Source organism: Epinephelus fuscoguttatus, linkage group LG8 (genome assembly GCF_011397635.1).
Source record: "Epinephelus fuscoguttatus linkage group LG8, E.fuscoguttatus.final_Chr_v1".
Taxonomy (NCBI): domain Eukaryota; kingdom Metazoa; phylum Chordata; class Actinopteri; order Perciformes; family Serranidae; genus Epinephelus; species Epinephelus fuscoguttatus.
This window is the reverse complement of record NC_064759.1, coordinates 3,317,788-3,336,954: the sequence shown is the minus strand read 5'-3', so window position 1 is coordinate 3,336,954 and position 19,167 is coordinate 3,317,788. Positions and strand designations below refer to the sequence as shown.

Genomic DNA, 19,167 nt, shown 5'->3' with positions numbered 1-19,167 from the left:
AGAAGCTAGGTCTGCTGATGATCCAAAAATCATGTTGGTATAAATCAGACCTACTGTTTCGGAAATGTAAAAATGTGTTTTTCAAAAAATTCAATTTGGCAGAAAGGCTGGTCAGGCAAGTAATAAGTAATAAGTTCACACAAAAACAATAAGGTTTCAGTTATGTAAAAAAAAAAAAAAAGGAAGTCAGGGTGAAAAGTTAGTTTGTTTATTTATCTATTTTAACTTTTGTAAAAAATTTAGTTATTTTTTTAATTATTTAATTTTTAAAATTTTAATTATTTAATTTAATTTTTTTAAATAATTTATTTATTTGTTAACTCATTTATTTATTTTTTACTTTCTGTTTAGTTTTTTTTATATTTATTGATTTATTATCTATTTATTTATTTTAACTTTTGTTAAAGTTTTATTTCATTTTGTAATTGTATTTATATATTTAGTGATTTAGTAAGTTATTTTTCATCTCTTTTCATTTTCTAACTTCACTGTGCATCATCTATTAATACTCTGGACTCCTCTCCTCATGCCTGTGTCTCTTGTTCCGACAGTAGGTTCCAACTCAGTTCATAAAATGCCATTCAACGTCTTCAATAAGCCTGTTTGTCTTTTGTGTCACTTGTTTTTAACACCTGTCCTGTCTCCCACATGTTTTCCCCGCCATGTATTTCACCCATTTTGTGCCTGCATCCCCTAATTAAAAAAAAAGGGTGAAAAGTCTGCCGTCACATCCTCCCTGAACAGCTCTGTGTCTTTGCAGTTCCTCATGAATATAAAAATCCAGAAAAAAATGTCCCACGCTTCTGGACGGTCTTTCCTTGAAGACATTCACAGTGTTGCACTCAGCTGTTCTAAAAAAAAGAAAAAAACAAATGACACAATTAGTTTAGAGAGTAATAAAAAATGACCACACCTCCACACACCTGGCTCATCACTACATCAGGTCAGACTGTTGGATTGTGTGACTGTCAGAGGATGTGACGCCCTCCTGTCCTATATTTTTAACTCTGTGTTTACTTATTCTGCTCTGATTGGACAGAGCTCTGCATGAGTATAAAATATATTTAACCTCTATTTAATCATGTAATCCTACTGAGATTAAGAATTCTTTTTTAAGAGAGACATGAGAACAGCAGAGGGAAAGAAAGAGCAAACATCACATCACATCACATCACATCAGATACAAAGAACACACTCTGGAGTTGTTTGACGGTGTGTTTTTCCATAGGGTGAAATCAGGAAATGTGAATTATTTTCTGTTGACTGTTTTCTCCTCTGCTCTCTGTCTCTCTGCAGGACGCGGTGGCAAATAGGATATGCTGCAACGTCACTTGCAAATGTACAGGTCATGAAGGCATGCGTGGCTTTCCAGGAAAACCGGGACAAAAGGTGACTGGAGTACACACACCTTTGACTTTATACATGATGTCTGAATGTTTGGGAAAATTAGTGTCTAAAGCAATAAGCAGGCTGAGAGGAAGCGGACTCTTCAGTGATTTGGGAAGATTAGTTTTATTGACAGATGCCCAGTTTATTTATGGCCGTTACAACATGTGAGATACACATTAAAACATTTCTGTTCATGCATGAAAAATTTGATTTAAAAGAAAATAAGTGTAAAGATTGGAGATGTCAACATGTACTCGTTAATCGGTTGACAGCAGAGAATAATTTAGGCCGGTGGGTTAACTTTGCCACTCTTCAGTTTACTGCACTGCATGTCACCCATGTCTGGTGGGGGCCAACATTAGCTAGCGGCACCGCTCACTTGGAAATTACTGTAATGCTGTCTGTCCTGCCCCAAGTCAGGCCGAGTTGGTAACAAGCAGAAACAGGACTTAAATGCCTCTTTCTTTTTTTTACGATTTGGATTTAATGCAGTTTTATGTGTGTGCAAAAAAAAAAGAAGGAAAGAAGTAACAGTACCGGAGGTCAGCCAGCTGTAGGTTCTTCAGATGCAGTCATCCTATATTTATTCTGTATAAAACTGTTTATTCTCTCTGTGACTGTTTACATTCCTCTGAACTTTATTGCACTTCTGGGCAGATGTTAAACTGTGTTTCAGTGTCTCAGTGTTTGCACTCTGTGCTGTGACAGTAAAGTTGAATCTAAATTCATGTGGTCAAGTTGGCGGCTTTACTTTTTAGTTTTTGACATTTGAGAGTTTCTGTCAACGTTTCTGCCACTGATCATGTTGTGTGTGATTTTATAAACAGGGTAGGCCTGGACAGAAGGGCCAGTCGGGCTTCCCAGGAGAGGAAGGAGTCGCTGTAAGTGCTTCATAGTTCAATTTATCCACACAGTGTTTATACATTTACTCCATCATTTTATACCAACTTTGGTCAGGATGGGATGAGAATAGGAGGAGGAGTGGTCAACAAAGGGTGAAGTTCTGTAGCTGGACAGTTTTAGGATGCTTTGAAATGTAAAGAGAGGAAGAAAACTGTTGTAAGTGGTTCCTTATGCAGTTTATCTACAGAATCACAAAATGATTGGGCGTCTTTTGCCATCGCTAAACCTCCACAAATGGACAAAAGGAACTGTGTGGATCTCAAAGCACAAAGGGTGAGATGACGCCAGTCAAACAGCGTCTTTTGCTCTCCCGTGCCATTTGCACATATTCAGATAAGGTCATGTGCAAACATTTGGTGCTAAATTGCCTTGCTTTTCTCTGCAAATGAGCCTCACAGCGAAAACAAGTGATCACTTTGAGATTAAAATCTTGTTTGCAAGTGAGACCGAGCTAAGGCAGGGTCAAAAAGCAGCATCCAACACAAGCAGGATATCAAACCACAACAGCAACAACAGGTATGTCCGAATACATGACACAATACAGTGCATTAACAAGGCAGCAATATTTAGTATATTCATGTAGCCATTTATCCTCTTGAGGGTCATAGGTGTGCTGGAGCCTGTCCCAGCTGACACTGGGTGAGAGGCAGGGTTCACCCTGGACAGGTCACCAGACTATCACAGGACTGACACATAGAGACAGACAACCATTCACACTCACATTCACACCTGCGGACAATTTAGAGTCACCAATTAACCTGCATGTCTTTGGACTGTGGGAGGAAGCTGGAGCACCCGCTTTGAACCAGGAACTTTCTTGCTGTGAGGCGACAGTGCTAACCACTGCACCACCATGCTGCCAAAATTTAGTCCAGATTTCACAAAGCATAATGAATTCATAAAAGTCACAAACAGTAACAGCAAAGGTATCAGTGTCTGCAGAGAGCTGGTGGTAACGTTACTGCACTTATAAGGGTATGGCACCTGGGACTGGTCCAGCTACAGTCTCTCTCTGTCATGTTTAAATTCCTCACGTGAAATTTAGAGGAATGCCTCTGAACCTCGTCAGTCAGAACCTGTAGCTCGCTGTCTTCTTCCCTCTCCCTCTGCTGTTCAGCCCTCTGTGTTCTTTGTGCAAAGGCAACATTAAACTTTGCCACATGAATGATTGCAATCAGGCCAACGCGTTCTCCTCCTATCACGTCGTTTACTGCCCCTTTTACACCACCAGTTCAAGGCAGGACTGTCACACCACTATGCTGCCGGCTGTATGAAAGGTCCAGTTGCAGAATTGTACCTTTTACACAGACTAGATGAAACTAGGAGGGAGATGGTGAAAAAACTTGAAGCCTCATGAAGCTGAAAACAAACAAAACAGCTTTTGGACTTGAAACATAAAATATGGAAGGAGATTATCGTGAGTGCTTCTTTGTGCAGTTTGTCCAACTTTGGTCAGGATGGGATGAAACCAGGAGGGGGAGGGGTGAGAGAACTCAGCTTCATGCAGCTGGAAACAACACCCATTTTTAGACATGTTTAAAATCAGTTTATCACGATGTGTTCCTTTTAAAAATCTGGGTATCATTTGGTTGAAGGACTATAATCAGCTGCTTGCTTTCCATTAAATGTCTTTACCATTTGTTAACACGTCGTTGAGGTACCAGGCAAACTACCTGACAGACCAGCGGGCAGAACTAAGCTGTGCTAAGTGATATCTAGTGTGTTTTTTTGCTTAGGTTTTTGATGATCATGGATTGTTTCTAATCTGCTGAACAGTCAGCGAGTATATCTGAGCTTTGTCATATGAAACATGGGCCTGTTGGTGCCTTCAGTGTTGTCTGCTGTGTCACTGCTCACTGTGTTTGCTTGTTGCAGGGTGAACGAGGGCCTCCTGGACCAAGTGGACCTCCGGGCATCGAGGGCTGTCCTGGGCCCAGAGGACAGAAGGTTATGAGATCATATTATGTGATATTAATGCAACATATTCTCATTCTGATTTTCGTGTCATATTCTGCAAGAAGTGATGACTGTCTTTCAACTTCATCGTTTGTTCCTGGGTGTGAAAATGTAGATATATAAAGTAATCTGAGTATATTAGGACACACTCACGTTCTCACTTTCTTCCCAGTGAAGAACCAGCTGCCCGGTTTAGCCATAGTTCGGGACTTTGTACATATCAGCCCAAAAAAGGTGGCATTTAATTCCACACAAATATTTACAAGTTTCCGATGAGACCGGGCTTAAAATTGTCATTAGAGTGATGATGGACGACAAAAGAGCAGATGTTGCTGATGTGTTTAAACCATGTTGTTTGTATCTGCAGGGCTTCCGAGGAGGTTCAGGCGACAGGGTGAGTGACTCAGGGCTGCTGGAATGTAAAGTCAGCGCTCAATGAAGTGAAGATGTAAAAGTGCATCTACTGCAGAATGTTTGGACAAACACTTCTAAACAAATATTTTAGTTAAGTCTTGTTAACAGAGGAAAGCAGCGATATGTGACGGCTGATTCTCACTGCAGGGCGAAGATGGAGAGGACGGAGTGGAGGGAATCAACGGAGAGCAGGTATGAATGTCAGCATTGACACATCTAACGCACAGTTTAAAGAAGGTCATCAGATAAACCAAAGCTTTATGTGATATTATTCTTTTTCGCAAATGTAATAGTTTAAATCTGTTTTTAATGATTTTAAAATCTTGAATTCTAATATTCTAATCATCTGGGAAGCTTTAAAAAAAACACGGCTCATGTGAGCATCGCTCACACTAACAGATTTGTACGATTCACTGAACAGAAGTTGTTGCATTCGACACTTTTCTCTAAGCTAGGACTGAATTTCTCAAGTGGTCCAGATATTTTGTGCAACGTGTAAACAGCCTGTCTTCCTGCACAGGGGAAACACTTTGACCTGATAAGTATAACGCCTTCATCTTGATGAATTTGGAACTTAAGTATTTTATACAAATCAGCTTAAATACAAATAAATAACTGAAGGAGCGTAATGCTAAATTATTGAATCAATCCTTGAGTTTAGTGCAATAAGGAGCTACAGTGAAGTTTGTTGCTGAGCGGACTGCTGGCTCCACACACACCTCTCTCACCGTTAGATCACGAGGAGACAAGATGATTAAATAACACCTCAGTCACATTGTTATGGAAAAGTTTTCCATACTTCTTACTTTCTCTTTCCGTATTGCTGTGATTGCCAGCAGACGGTGAAGTGCGGTTTTAAAAAAAAAAAAAAATATATATATATATATATATATGTATATATGTATATATATATATATATATATATATATATATATGTATATATGTATATTTATATTTTTTTTTTTTTTTTTTTTTTTTGCTGTGTGTGTGTGTGTGTGGGGCGTTAGTGGGTTCAACGACGAATCACATTGCTGATTTATCACATCATGTGATCTGGATATTGTAGTGTGGACCCAGAATAGACTCCGCAGATAGAAAGTTTGGTGTAGCCATAGCAACGCCCTTTATAAACGACAAGCCTGTCAATTAGGGATGTGATGTTCGTGAACGAGCCGAGTCTTTGAACTGGCTCTTTGAAGTGAACGAGGGAGCAGCTGCACTGTCTTTCTCCCTCACAAACTAGTCTCACTCAACTTGTTCCGGATCAAATAATCTAAAATTAATGGATACAGAGTAAATTAAAGCAAAAAACAAAGAAAGTAGGAACTGGCTCGTTCACTCTAAAGAGCCGGTTCAAAGACTTGGCTCATTTGCGAACATCACATCACTAGCCCAAAGTCTCATTAGTCCTGTCAATCTAATTAAAAGAAATGAGCCCAACCCAGGAGAAATTACAATAGTAATGTTTCATAGTTTTTATTGGTCCTAATCCCCTCTGGATCATATATTAAAATTTACCTTCATGGATTTAAAGGAGCTATATGTAAGAAATCTAAAGCAAATAGTCGTAAAATCCTCCTAATATGTCACAGAGACTAAGGAATAATGTTCATATAACATACTGATCTCACCGACAACAATAGTACAGCCAGAATATTCGCATTTAAAAAACATTTTTACAGTCTGCAAATCATGTTTATGTTTTGAATTTGTGTTTTGGCCTGTTGCGCCACCCACCGCCGTCTACCAGTCACACAGTCAGTAGAGTCTCAGCATCAGTTACAGTTACGACTGAGCTACAGCAGCACGGCAAGCAGCGTTAGCAGTGTCCCGGTACATAGCATTAGCAGTCTCCTCAGCTGTATCCCAGCAGCAGCGTTAGCAGCAGAGAAGCCGGACTTGCTCAAACGGTCCGCTGGAAAACCGAAGATCATGGACGCGGTGACACGGCCCTGCAACGGCAGCCGCCCGTGGGCAAACAAATCAGTCTCCAGCATGCCGCTGTCCAGCAACCTCGAATCTGTAGGGGAGGGGGGGCGGACACGACTCGCGGCAGTATTTTGAATTTGAGTGCAGTAACCGTTTTGGCCACATTCTTACATACAGCGCCTTTAATGGTTCTTTTTCAAGGCCAAAAGCAAAGTCTCAGATTTTTCCAGTGTTATAGTCTGGGTAAAATAGCGTTATTATTTGAAGGCCTGTGAACACCTGTCCAACACATTTGGTATCTCTGTCTGAGTTTTTATGGCCAATTTTTCTTAATAAAATCCTTTTTTAGAGGATATTGTAAAGCAGTGGTTCCCAACTGGTCCAAAAGTGGGTCGTAGGTGCATTCTGAATGGACCACAAGTGACTCGCAAACACACACTTTGTTTTTAAGTACAGTGAATTTCTGGCACAGAGCTTTTATTCTGAAGTGCTGTTTCCTGCTGTAGAGTGAGTGACTAACAGACAGCTACTTGACAGAGACAGCAAACTAGCTCGACACAAGAATGGCGCTGAATGTATTAATCTGTGTGGACCTTGAGCTGCTGACTAAGGAGAAATCTGGAGCCTGTGGATGGACCAGTTGGGAACTACTGTTCTAATGTATTATACCTGTACTTGGGGTCCTATTTTGGGGTTCTACTAGTGGCACTTCTGCATTGGCTCCATTTTTCAGCCCTGGAGGTTGCCGCTTGCTGCCAAGCTGCAGACCACTTTTGAAAACCAACGAATGACAACACTGGTTGTCTTTTGGCAACCGTTTGTTGTGTTTCCACCAGTTTGTGGTACCAAACCTGGGTGTTTTTATCCAACACGTCAATGTGTTTCCCAGCAGCATGTGAGCCACCAAACACAGGTGTTTCATGATAAACATGATCTTTGCGCTATAAAATAATGTAACACATCCACGGTTTGCAGAAATGTACAGTGCTTTCAACATTTTCCTGGCCATTAGGTTGATGAATAAATGTGGTTAGCTACTCCCTGGATTATAATCACTGATGCATTAATGTATTCATCAGTTTAATGTTACAGCTGTCAAAGATGGAGCGCATTTTAATTACTTTATATACTGCTGAGTGGTTAAAATGATACATCATTAGTTCATTATATTCTGTATTAATAATCTGAATCTGCAAAGTAACTTAAGTTATTAAATAAATGTACAGTAGTGCAGAAAATGAAAATAGTGACATAAAGTAAAGGTACCTTAAAATACTGTACAGTAAGTACTCGAGTAAATGTATGTAGTTACATTCCACGACTGCTTATGTAATAAAAAAATGGTAACAAAAGTAGATGTGTGTAGATTAAAGTAAACGTATTAGTTTCAGTTAATCTCTGGTTTAGTTTTGTGGTTGGTGATGAGTCAGTCAGTACTGAGCTGCTTCTGGTTCTCTGTCTGCAGGGACTGACGGGACTCGATGGAGCTCGAGGAGAGAAAGGAGATCCAGGAAACCCAGTAAAAGACACCAGAATATTTATTTTCATTTCCATGCATGGAGGTACTTCGTAACAAATTGAGTCCGACTGGACGTTTGATGAATATGAAGACGATAATCTCCCCACAATTCAAACATTAATAGGACAGAATGAATGACCTTTAATTTATCATTAAATATGTGACATATTCATAGAAATAATTAAAATAAAGGACGTTTTATTCTGGCATTATAATTACCTGTCGTAAACTGTATTATTAGTTTGAATAATTTACATTATTTGTTTACGTCTTTCTTGTTATTGCAGAAACTTTTGTTATGTCTACATATATTTTAATTATGTGTCCTGCTGTAGTTCAGTGGAATACCTCCTTATTAATCCACACTGATCAGCTCAGAGGCGTTGACCTCTGACCTCCAACTGGTTGATTGACAGGTTGAATTTTTGTCCTCAGGGTATCACAGGAATCACTGGGGAGCCAGGGCAGAAAGGAGAGCGAGGACTAAGAGGAGATCCGGTGAGTCCCAACATTATCTGGTTTTGTTTTTCTTTTAAATTTCTCTCCAGAGCAGGTGAATCGATTTAACGTTTTGAGGAGACGTTTATCTGGACGTCTGTGCGGGTTTATCTGCTCTGAGAACAATTTCTGCATGTTTTCATCTGCAATAAAAAAAAGCCAATTTACAATTTAAAAGCCAACATTTGCAGGGAAGGTGCACAAGTAGAGAAAAAAAAGCATCCCTTCCACAAGTCCAAAAAACTGTGCACATGCAAAGTGTTGGGAGGTTTCTGTCTGCAGCACTAGATGGTTTCTTGAGACTTAAATACATACTACAAACATTTGTGTACAGTAATAAGCAGAGACATTTCTGTATCGCTTCCATGTGAAGTGTCTAAATACCTTTACTGTATACACCCGGCAGCTGCTACACACACACACTTAACATACACAAACAGCAGCTCATCATCCTGGGGTCGGGAGCTTTAGTGCAGAACATTAGGGAATCATCTTGCTCCGTCTTTGGCGGTAATCTTTGTTGGTAAATGTGAGACATTTTTGTCGCACATGTCTGCGAGTGTTGGTGCTAAGGAAATAAAAGTGAAGTAAATATAAAAGTGTGTGCGTGCAAAGTGCGCCCTACCAGATGGTTTCTTGAGGCCTAAATATACACAGAACATTTGTGCACAGTAATGAGCAGATCATGTATCTATAACAGGCAGCAACAAAGAAAACAAAGACACTGTGCACACTTTAGTGATCTATAAAGTAAATAACCATCACTGTCTTAACACAAAACCGAAAAACACTGTTCTCTGAATGAATAAAATAACAAACCAACTATCTACCCGACAGCAGCGCGGCTCATTAGATCAGATCCGATCTTACGCTCATAAAATATGGGAACAATGCCAGCACTCACAAATGTCCTTTTGGAAAATTTAATAAACCAACTTGGGTGGCAGTACCAGAAGGACATTTGTGGGTGCTGGCATTGTTCTCTTTTTTGCTGTTTCTGGCCATGCACCTTTCGAGAGTTTATTTATTTTGAGAGTGCTTGCTTCTTTCCTACGTGACTCATAAAATATGGTACACTTTGGAGTCACAGAGTGATTCTCTGTGTGAGTCTGTGTTCACACTGTAAATTATCATTTATACCTTTTTTTTAGCCGTTGTCTTTACTTCATTACTTCACTTACTCTTAAGTATGATTCAGAAATATATTCTCCATAAAAGTCACGTGACTCTGAAAATACTGATACATCTGGTATAACTTTACAACATTAGTGAGGAAGGATCCTTGATATTTGACACCCAGAGTATCAAACCTTCCACACATTGACTAAGGAGGCCTGAGCGTGTCAGGTGATAACAACTGAACAAATTTTGTTTAATTATAACAGTTAATACTACAAATGTAGATCTGACTGTGTTCCACGTGTTGCTGCTGTATAATCCAACCCGTAACACAAGCTGTTTCTTACTGTGCAGCAGATGAGCCAACAGAAAGAAGCTGTAGTGGTGTTAGCTTGTTTGAAACAACAGATTAATGGCTAAGCAGCAGTGAGGGAAATATGTGTAGGGTGTGGAAATGTCTGACTTGTGGCTTCAGAGTAAAATCAGTCTCTTTCTTTATCACAGAATCTGAGAGCCTCCTTGCTTCAGCAAAGCTCCCACAGGCCAGGTCTGCATATAAGGAACTGCTGAGACAGAGACTCTCAGTGTTTAAAAACCAGAGTGTAATGGGTTCATATAAAACCCACATCTGACATGTCTTATCAACAAACCCTTAAAGTAAAAGCAAAGTCCAAGAGCTCAGCCAAACTCTGTTGCAGCGTCTTGAGAAAATTAGCCAGCAGACAAACACACAACCTCCTTCCAAATTTAGTTTTCAGCCGGAGCTCTCCCTATCAGTCATACATCGACGAATTTGCTCCCATCCATCTTCTCTGCTATCACATGACATCTTGTTTATAAAAGGTCATCGTATAATGGCTCTAATATCAATGAAAATGTAATCTAACATCGTCCTTGCCTCCTGTCACAGAGCCGTGCAGCTGGATCGCAGCTGGAGAATCCACTTCAGGAAACTAAACACAGTTGAGTTTATCTTAAACAACTATCAGAGTTAAGACTGTGGCTGTCTGTGTGTTCTCTGACAGGGTGAACGGGGAGCTGATAACAACAAGCCAGGACCTAAAGGAGAGCCTGGGAATCCAGGTTTGCCGGTAAGAATCACCACACATCGGATCTGTGTTGATTTTATGACGTCAACCTCAAGTCACCTAAAAACACCTCTGTAAGAAACATCCAATCAGAGACAGAGCTGTGATAATAGGTCCTTTACTGCAGATCATACAGCGACAAATGAGCATGTTTAATTCACTAAAGAAATCCAGGGTACATGTTTACCACATCCAATCAGAGAGCTTCAGACTTGCAGCTGATAGAGGCTGGTATAAAATGCTTCACCTGCAAAATGACCTTTTGCATAATTACTCACCGTGTTGCGTTGAACTTTTAGAGACAACTTTGTTTTTCTCACATACGTCCACAGTAAACTGAGAATCCAAAAAAGCGAACATTGTTGATGAACTGAAGACTGCATTTTAAAACTAGATCAAAACATTCATTTACAAACTTTCGCACAGCTCATGCAGTATAATCCAAGTCTCATTTAGCCGAACAGTCGTCGTCACAAAACTGAAAACAGGCTGTTTTTCTGACTGTTTAGAGATACGTGGTTCTCACAGGACAGTCACGCTACAAACAGATGATCTTATAGACCATGATGCATTGCAGTAGATTAAACTACCCAACAGGATATAAAGGAGTTAAAATGAGCTCAACCTGAAAAATCTACTGCAGGAAAATGACACATTAATGCAGCAGGAATATTCAGAGAGAAAAACACTGACAGCATCAAACAGTTTACTGCAACACACACTTTTACCTCAGGTATATTGTGCTGATTATATATTTTAACTTGGGCTTGATCCAAATTTACTTTTGAGAAATACGATCAGCTCTCATAGTCGACAAATGTGCAGGATTGGAAGTATATTCATATTTATTTAAAGTAAATGTATTCATCATTTATCACAGTAATGATAATGTTTGAATCAACAGGGTTTGACTGGACCGGACGGGCTGCCAGGTGGTGACGGAGAAGTCGGAGACCCGGTGAGATGTCTGACCTTTCATACATACATTATTTTGTTTATACACATCTACAGTTCATTATCTCATTCATACATATATGTAAACATATGTATATCTCTATGTAATCTCATGCACATGATAATGTACATAGTGGTCATGACCAGTGGCAGATAGAAACAAAATGTATTTACTGAATGATAAGGGTCGCGTTTCCCAGTTAAGAGCGATCTTAAGACTTCAGAGCACAGTTAAGAACGTCTTTGGTAAGAAGGGTCGCTAAGATAAGAGTGTTTCCCAGATGAGTTCTTAATGCCCTTCTTAGGATCGCTCTTACGATCGCTCTTTAGGAGCTGACCACTACCGCGGTGCTGAAACTAAATCGATCGATCACCCACCGCTTAATCAGTGCATAAGTCACACACAGCGCTGCTACCTAACACACTCATTCCCTGCTGCTCGTGTGTACGTGTGCTCTACTAATTCTAATGAAAAACTAAGACGATAAATATTTGTTAATGACCTATTGTCATGATGAAAACAAGACTACGACTAAATAAGAAGTAGTCTTGGTAAGAGAATCATGAGGAAAGGTATTATATTTAAACAAAAAAACACAGACGCCTTGCTGGCTTGCCGTCTCCCACCACCTCCAGGAAGCTCCCCGCTGCGTAAAAACGCAGCGCAGCCAGGCACTGCACCGGATGTGTGGAGACAGTTGTTGATGAGGCGTTGTATCTCAGCCGGTACTTCATTTAGACAGCCCGGTCTGACTGCACGTCCAGTGGGCTGAAGTGCTGATGCACGGATGCACTGATGCACAGATGCACAGATGCACTGATGCACAGATGCAATGATGCACTGATGCACTGATGCACTGATGCACTGATGCACTGATGCACAGATGCAATGATGCACTGATGCACAGATGCACAGATGCACTGATGCACTGATGCACAGATGCACAGATGCACTGATGCACAGATGCACAGATGCACAGATGCACTGATGCACAGATGCACTGATGCACAGATGCACTGATGCACAGATGCACTGATGCACAGATGCACTGATGCACAGATGCACTGATGCACAGATGCACAGATGCACTGATGCACAGATGCACAGATGCACTGATGCACAGATGCACAGATGCACAGATGCACAGATGCACAGATGCACAGATGCACAGATGCACAAATGCACAGATGCACAGATGCATTTACATATACGGTTTGGCTTCGCACACGGCGAAACTGTTGGTTAGCAGAGAGAATATGCTGTGAAGCAGCCATGGTATCTCACATGTGTGATGTGGCAATGCCTTTATGTAGAGTAGCAGGGGGAGCGTCCCTTGATGAGGTTCCAGCTGAGCTCAATTACACCTGTCAGTTGCCTGATGTCTGTGAAATGTTGCAAGTTTGGAGGGTGGATGTGTTTCTGTCACATGTGGGATATGTGCGGACAAATTATGATAAATGATCATCATGATGATTCATTTTATTTGTGTGCCTGTATATGCTGTGCACATACAGGCACACGCTTGTTATTCCTCATACTTATCTTTCGTCTTATTATTATTTATCTTCCGCCAGATTTCGGTGCGTAACTTGTGCCACAGCTCTGAGCGCACACAGGGTCTTCATAAAACATTATAGATTCAAGATTCAAAGTGTTTATTGTCATATGCACAGCAAGGACACGTGTTTCCCTGCAGAATGAAATTTGTTCTTTTCTGTCACCAGTTAATGCTAAACAATATAAATCTGAAGTATAAAATAGATCAAAATATATATGCTGCGCACTGTTTTAACATTTCCTTGCTTAGTGTAATATTAATGTGCCTGCCGCGGCTGGATCTGTGAGCGTTTGGTCGCTAAGAAGACTGTTAAGAGTGGGTCAGCTCGATCATACGACTCCTTCTTAGTGAAAGATCGTCTTAAGCTAAGAGCGATCTGGGAAATGCGGCCAAGTACGTTTTTCTATTTTATACTAGCATATACTATACCACTATAATTTGGGTAAAGCAAGGTCAGTTATTTCTTTAACACATTAAGCATGTTTGAAGATGCTTGTTGAATACGAGAGAAGACGGGGAGCTGCATCGCACTGAATTGTTGAGTTAGACCATTAAACTGTTTTCCCAACCTAAACCTAAACTAATGTGCTAAAAAGTTAGCGTTGCAGAGAAATCCAATCTTCCTCTTAATCCCTCCCCAGTTTCTGATGAGGTGGACATGATAACCCTTAATACACATAACCTTATTCATCCCTACAACAGGAAATACTTTTTCCCTGACCTGATATGAAGTGTGCGCTGCACATGTGAGCATTTTTGATGATGGCCTCCGTCCAGTCCTTTGGTCTTATCACATTTAACCACAGTTACTAAAAGGGTCTTTTCAACACATCATCTCTGTTCAGCCCACTGATGGCGACCCATCATCAGGTACTCCAGTAAGGAGAGTGGTTATTTCCTTTTATTTATATCCATTATTCTGTGGGCCTTATTCAAACCCAGCAGGACTTGTCTAAGTAGACTAACTGCACTTCAGAAACACAGCATGGTCGGCTGCACAGTGACACACATGCTACAATGACTTCTGTCACCAGTAGCTCTAGCTTTTTTTTGTAAATAGAAACAACCCTATCTTACAGTGAATATGACAGTGTGTATTAAACATGCTGTTTGTGCTGTGCAGGGTCCAGATGGAAGAAGAGGCTCTCCGGGTGGGAAGGTAGGAGAGGAACTCAACAACCTTCAGTTATTGAGGTAAAGGTTTATGTATCTATTACACACTGAAATACTCTTTTTGAACTGTGTGTGTGCAGGGTTTACCAGGAGATCCAGGTGATCCAGGACTTCCTGGCAGCCCAGGTGCTGCTGGTCCGCAGGTGGGTGAACAGCTGTTGCCAGGTCTTCTCTCCTCCTGATCTCTCTTGCCTTTTTAAGTGTTAATTTTTCACTCTCACAGACCAGGATGGTTGGTACTATAGTGGGTAGTACACATGGTGAAAATCATCAGGAGTTTTGGGAAGCGCAGGGTTGATGGTTCGAAACCTGACTCATGCAGGCTTCACCTTGAGGGAATAATGTCAAACCCTGTGAGAGTGACTCACATGTGCAGCGCTGAGACATGATGCTGCTGTTTAAGATATAACATAATACTTAATAATGTGCAATTTTTGACCTGCAAGCTTTGGTTTAGGGAAATTAACAAAATTAGAATTTGTGCTCCGTGTTACATGCAGTATAATTACGTGCACAGTTTAGTGGAGCTACAGTTGCAGCTCAACGAGGCCATTTACCTGGACTGCTGTCCTTGTCAGGCAGCCAAGGACTCACCTACTTATTCTAACTTTCCTGTGTAATCAATCTACCGTTTGTTTATTGTATTTATTTGACAGTAATCAGTGTGTAGTTGCTGCCATGTTGAGGCAGAGGGTGCTGTCTGTAGCTGTGGTTGAGGGTGAGAGGCTGTCAGCAGATAAACAGAGATCTGTGTGGGTACATGAGACCCTAAAAAAGAGGCTGGATCATGGGGAGTGCCACCAGTTGGTCCAGGAGCTTCTCCTCCATCATGGACGTTAACAGACAACCTGCTGTCTATCATCAGGCCGTATAGCTCTGGGTATCCAGCAACCACTACCACCAGTTTCTCCTCCATTGTTTACCAACTGTAAACTTGTTGTCATGACCACCACAGAAGCCGCGCCTCTCAAATCATCCCATTGGACAATGGGAAAAAAGCAGAGATGATGTGGGCGCTTTTCTGCTCTGAGTTGAAGTTTTTTTGAACTCGAGGAGTTCAGAGCGCTCTGGCATAAACACCAGGCGTCCAGAGTGCAGACACACGAGTCACATCACAACACGAGTGAAAAGCTTCATTCTCATTAAAAACTATTACCAAAAGCTGCCTCCAGCTGCTGAAACACTTCCTGTGTGATCAGGGCCTAAGGGTCAGTTCTGTGCCCCTTTTAGATCCAAAGGTTGGTAGTTTGAATCCTGCTTCGAGGCGTGGTTGGTAACCAATTCAGCAAAGTTGTACGGATGGGAATGACGAACAAGTCTGTAGCGTTTGATACAATTTCAGCTGCACTCAATAATTGCTGCCAGAGCCACAGCTGGGACCATCAGCAGCTTCCAGATCTCACACTGCATCTTCTTCAGGAAGTCTAGGTTCTTTTTTTATATATATATATATATACACATGCTCACAGTTGTTGGTTGTCATAGTAACCCAAAACTCTCTCCACTCCCCTTTCAGCTGTCCATGCTTTGCCTCTGGGGAAAAAAAAGTGTTGCCAAGTGAGCTTAAGAGTCATGTTGAGAGCTGTTCATGTCCCAGACATGCAGATGTTTTTTCTGACAGTCACATGAACAGAACAGCAATAAGGTTTAAAGCAAAGAGCTGTGGAGTCAGTCGGGTCCGGCTTTGGTGTGGAGAAAGGGGAATTTTACAGATTTGGATGTGATGAATAGTTGCCTTGGCTGGCGGACAGACTTCCACAGAATTTCAGCTGAACTCCTCAGTGAAAACAAGACCATGTGTGTCTGTGTCGACTGAGGAGAAAAGGAAAAAATTAAAGTAAAGAGCCAATGAAAATAACTGAGTAATGCTGCTTTATGCTGTCCAATCCTCCTGCTGATAGTTTAATGCTTTCCTCGGAATTCTGTGGAAATTTAATGGCCAGTGAATTGTTCTCTGTACAGCAGGGCTCCAGGCTAACTTGTGGTTGTACTGATGTGCCAGACTGAGCTGCACAGAGTTCTGGTGCCACAATAATACATTCTAAATGTTATCTTTATTGTCGGTTCCCACACACAGTAATGATTTCATAACATATTATGTATATGATTGTAAACGCTGAAGACGTTGGGTCAGGTTTAGGCACTGTATTGGGGACAGGGGAGACGGGTGGTGGAGCGGTGATGATGTCAGGTCTTGCAGGATCGCTGACAGGTGAGCGGGCACTGCAGCAGTTTCACTGACTAAAAATAAATCAGTCTTTTTATTTGAATTGCAGGTACACATTTTAAGGTTGTGATGTTGCCTGAGGAGGAGAACAGGGCACGATAGCCTATTTATTTCTTATGAGGGCAAAGACATGACCCACCCTTCTCTGCCTTGTGTTGTGTTCCCACCACGAGCAACACATCAACAGCACGGCCAACTACATTACCCAGAGTCTCCATTGAAGCATTGCTCTAGCGCTTGTTAACTTAGTTATGTCGTGACAGGCTTGTATGTCGTGTGAACGCCATCTTAAGTTTGTATTTGGTGAAAAAAATATCTATGCTTTCGACAAATGTCTGATCCCCATTTTAACGTCACATTTTGCTGCCTGATTTAACCTATTCTCATAGAACAGTTCGTATGATACGAGTTTGCGCCACACAAATGACGATACGTCTTTAACGTACAGTTATGTAATTAACGTAATGTTATGGAGGTAAAGTTTAGGCAAGCATAGTTACTTTGGTTAGATTTAGGAACAGAAACGTGGTGAGGATGTACCTTAAAATGACGCAAAGTTCACATGGATCCGAACACGTGACTCCTGGGCGAAAGTCCGTTTTTTGTGACTTATCCTCCACCCCAACCTGCCTCCTTAGAACTGCTTCCTTGTTTACTGCTGTCAGCGAATTAGTTTCGTAATCACAGCCTTTAGATATATACGTGGGATATTGCCATTGCCATTAGAAGGAAAACACACGAAAAATCTGTAAGAACAGCCTGCACCATTTCATCCCCGTGTGCTCTGCAACGCACATAAAGCTAGCATAGCTCAGCTAACTAAAAACATGATTGGCTGACACTTCATCGCATCATTTGAACGCTAAAAAGTAGAGGCCAGCTCAACTTCCGTTTGTAGTGTGTCACGCCCGTCTGCAGCAACAAGTGTTGGGTGTCAGTTTGTAGCTTCATGAAATTGAAATGTAACCTGTTGCTGCGTAGTTCATTGTGTGAACACAGCATTACGCTGCCTCTGATTGGCTTACCTGACATTCTTATCTTAACCCTAACCAGTCTCACGCCTCCTGCCTAAACCTGACCTCCAATCAGAGGTTTTTTTACCCCACCTATATTCATCGAAGAAGAATATGAGGGTCAGAGCCAATGAATAAGTAGTCCCAGGGAGCTGTGGGAACCCGTGTCAGGTAAGGAATCAGGTGAGCACACAAGTGTCCTAAACCAGTCTGTGTTGTCTCTGCAGGGACGCAGAGGGGGACCCGGTGATCGCGGCCCAAAAGGAATCAATGGTTCTCCTGGACCTCAGGTCAGTGCATTACCTCAACATCCTCCTGCTTCATCTGTCTGAAGCTTCTTATGAGCTTTGGTTGAACGTTTCAGTATATTCTGACACAGACTGAGCACTGTGGATTCAGTTGTTTCACACTGACAGGACTTTAAGAAGAGATCTCTCTGGGACCACTCTGGACAGCGACCAAAAACCCTTCCAATGTTTATGTGAAATAAGATAAACCTTTATTCATCCATCCATCTATTTTCAACTGCTTTTCCGAAGCCCCGTCGCAGAGGCAGCAGGCTGAGGAAAGCACCCCAGACGTCCCTCTCCTCAGCAACGCTTTCCAGCTCCTCCTGGAGGATCCCGAGTCGTTCCCAGGCCAGACGAGATATATAATCCCTCCAGTGTGTTCTGGGTCTGCCCCGGGGCCTCCTACCAGTTGAACATGTTGAACCACTTCAACTAACCCCTTTCAATGAGAAGGAGCAGCGGCTCTACTCCGAGCTCCCTCCAGATGTCTGGGCTCCTCCCCCTATCTCTAAGGCTGAGCCCAGACACCCTACAGAGGAAACTCATTTCAGCCGCTTGTATCTGTGACCTCATTCTTTCGGTCACTACCCAGAGCTCATGACCATAGGTGAGGGTTGGGACGGAAATGGACCAGTAAATCAAAAGCTCTGCCTTCTGGCTCAGCTCCCTCTTCACCATGGCGGTCCATCACAGTCCCTACATCACTGCAGACACCGCTGCAAACCACTGATTGTTATTAATCCCCAGAGGAGAGATTCGGTTTTTGCAGCAGCACAGAATAGAATAAAAAGATAGATAATAAGAGGTATATGAAACTTAACGAGGATTCTGCCTACTCGCAATGATGCAGAGGCAGTGCTGATCATCTGGTTAATTTTATAAGCAGCAGTTGAACATGTTTTGCTTCATGCGCCTCTGAGCAACTTTCATAGGAATGAACGGGGTCCCGTCTCCAACACTGTATCCAGTTCTCTTTATACAGCCATGGTTTAGCATCTGTGTGAGACACACGGGGCTTTCCACCAAATCAACCAGCATGTGTGTCACTCAAAGCCAGCTGTGACAGTGACATCGGTGATCTTTTCTTAACCATAACCAAGAAGTTCTAAACCTAACCTCCATCTCCTTCTCACCAT

The 19,167-nt window shown here is 41.7% G+C and overlaps 2 protein-coding genes across 3 annotated transcripts in view; both read left to right on the top strand.

Annotated features, from left to right (window-relative positions):
* LOC125893893 (DENN domain-containing protein 4B-like) overlaps window positions 1-19,167 on the top strand; it is a 224,515-nt gene that overhangs the window by 135,195 nt on the left and 70,153 nt on the right. The gene's annotated exons all lie outside the window — the stretch shown is intronic.
* Window positions 1-19,167, top strand: part of LOC125893922 (collagen alpha-6(VI) chain-like) — a 64,774-nt gene that overhangs the window by 24,690 nt on the left and 20,917 nt on the right. The window contains exons 12-23 of the mRNA XM_049584910.1: window positions 1,297-1,389; window positions 2,217-2,270; window positions 4,168-4,239; window positions 4,616-4,642; window positions 4,810-4,854; window positions 8,057-8,110; window positions 8,546-8,608; window positions 10,753-10,818; window positions 11,720-11,773; window positions 14,452-14,487; window positions 14,582-14,644; window positions 17,969-18,031. Coding sequence (XP_049440867.1) covers window positions 1,297-1,389; window positions 2,217-2,270; window positions 4,168-4,239; window positions 4,616-4,642; window positions 4,810-4,854; window positions 8,057-8,110; window positions 8,546-8,608; window positions 10,753-10,818; window positions 11,720-11,773; window positions 14,452-14,487; window positions 14,582-14,644; window positions 17,969-18,031 — 690 coding nt within the window. The remainder of the gene's footprint in view (window positions 1-1,296; window positions 1,390-2,216; window positions 2,271-4,167; window positions 4,240-4,615; window positions 4,643-4,809; window positions 4,855-8,056; window positions 8,111-8,545; window positions 8,609-10,752; window positions 10,819-11,719; window positions 11,774-14,451; window positions 14,488-14,581; window positions 14,645-17,968; window positions 18,032-19,167) is intronic.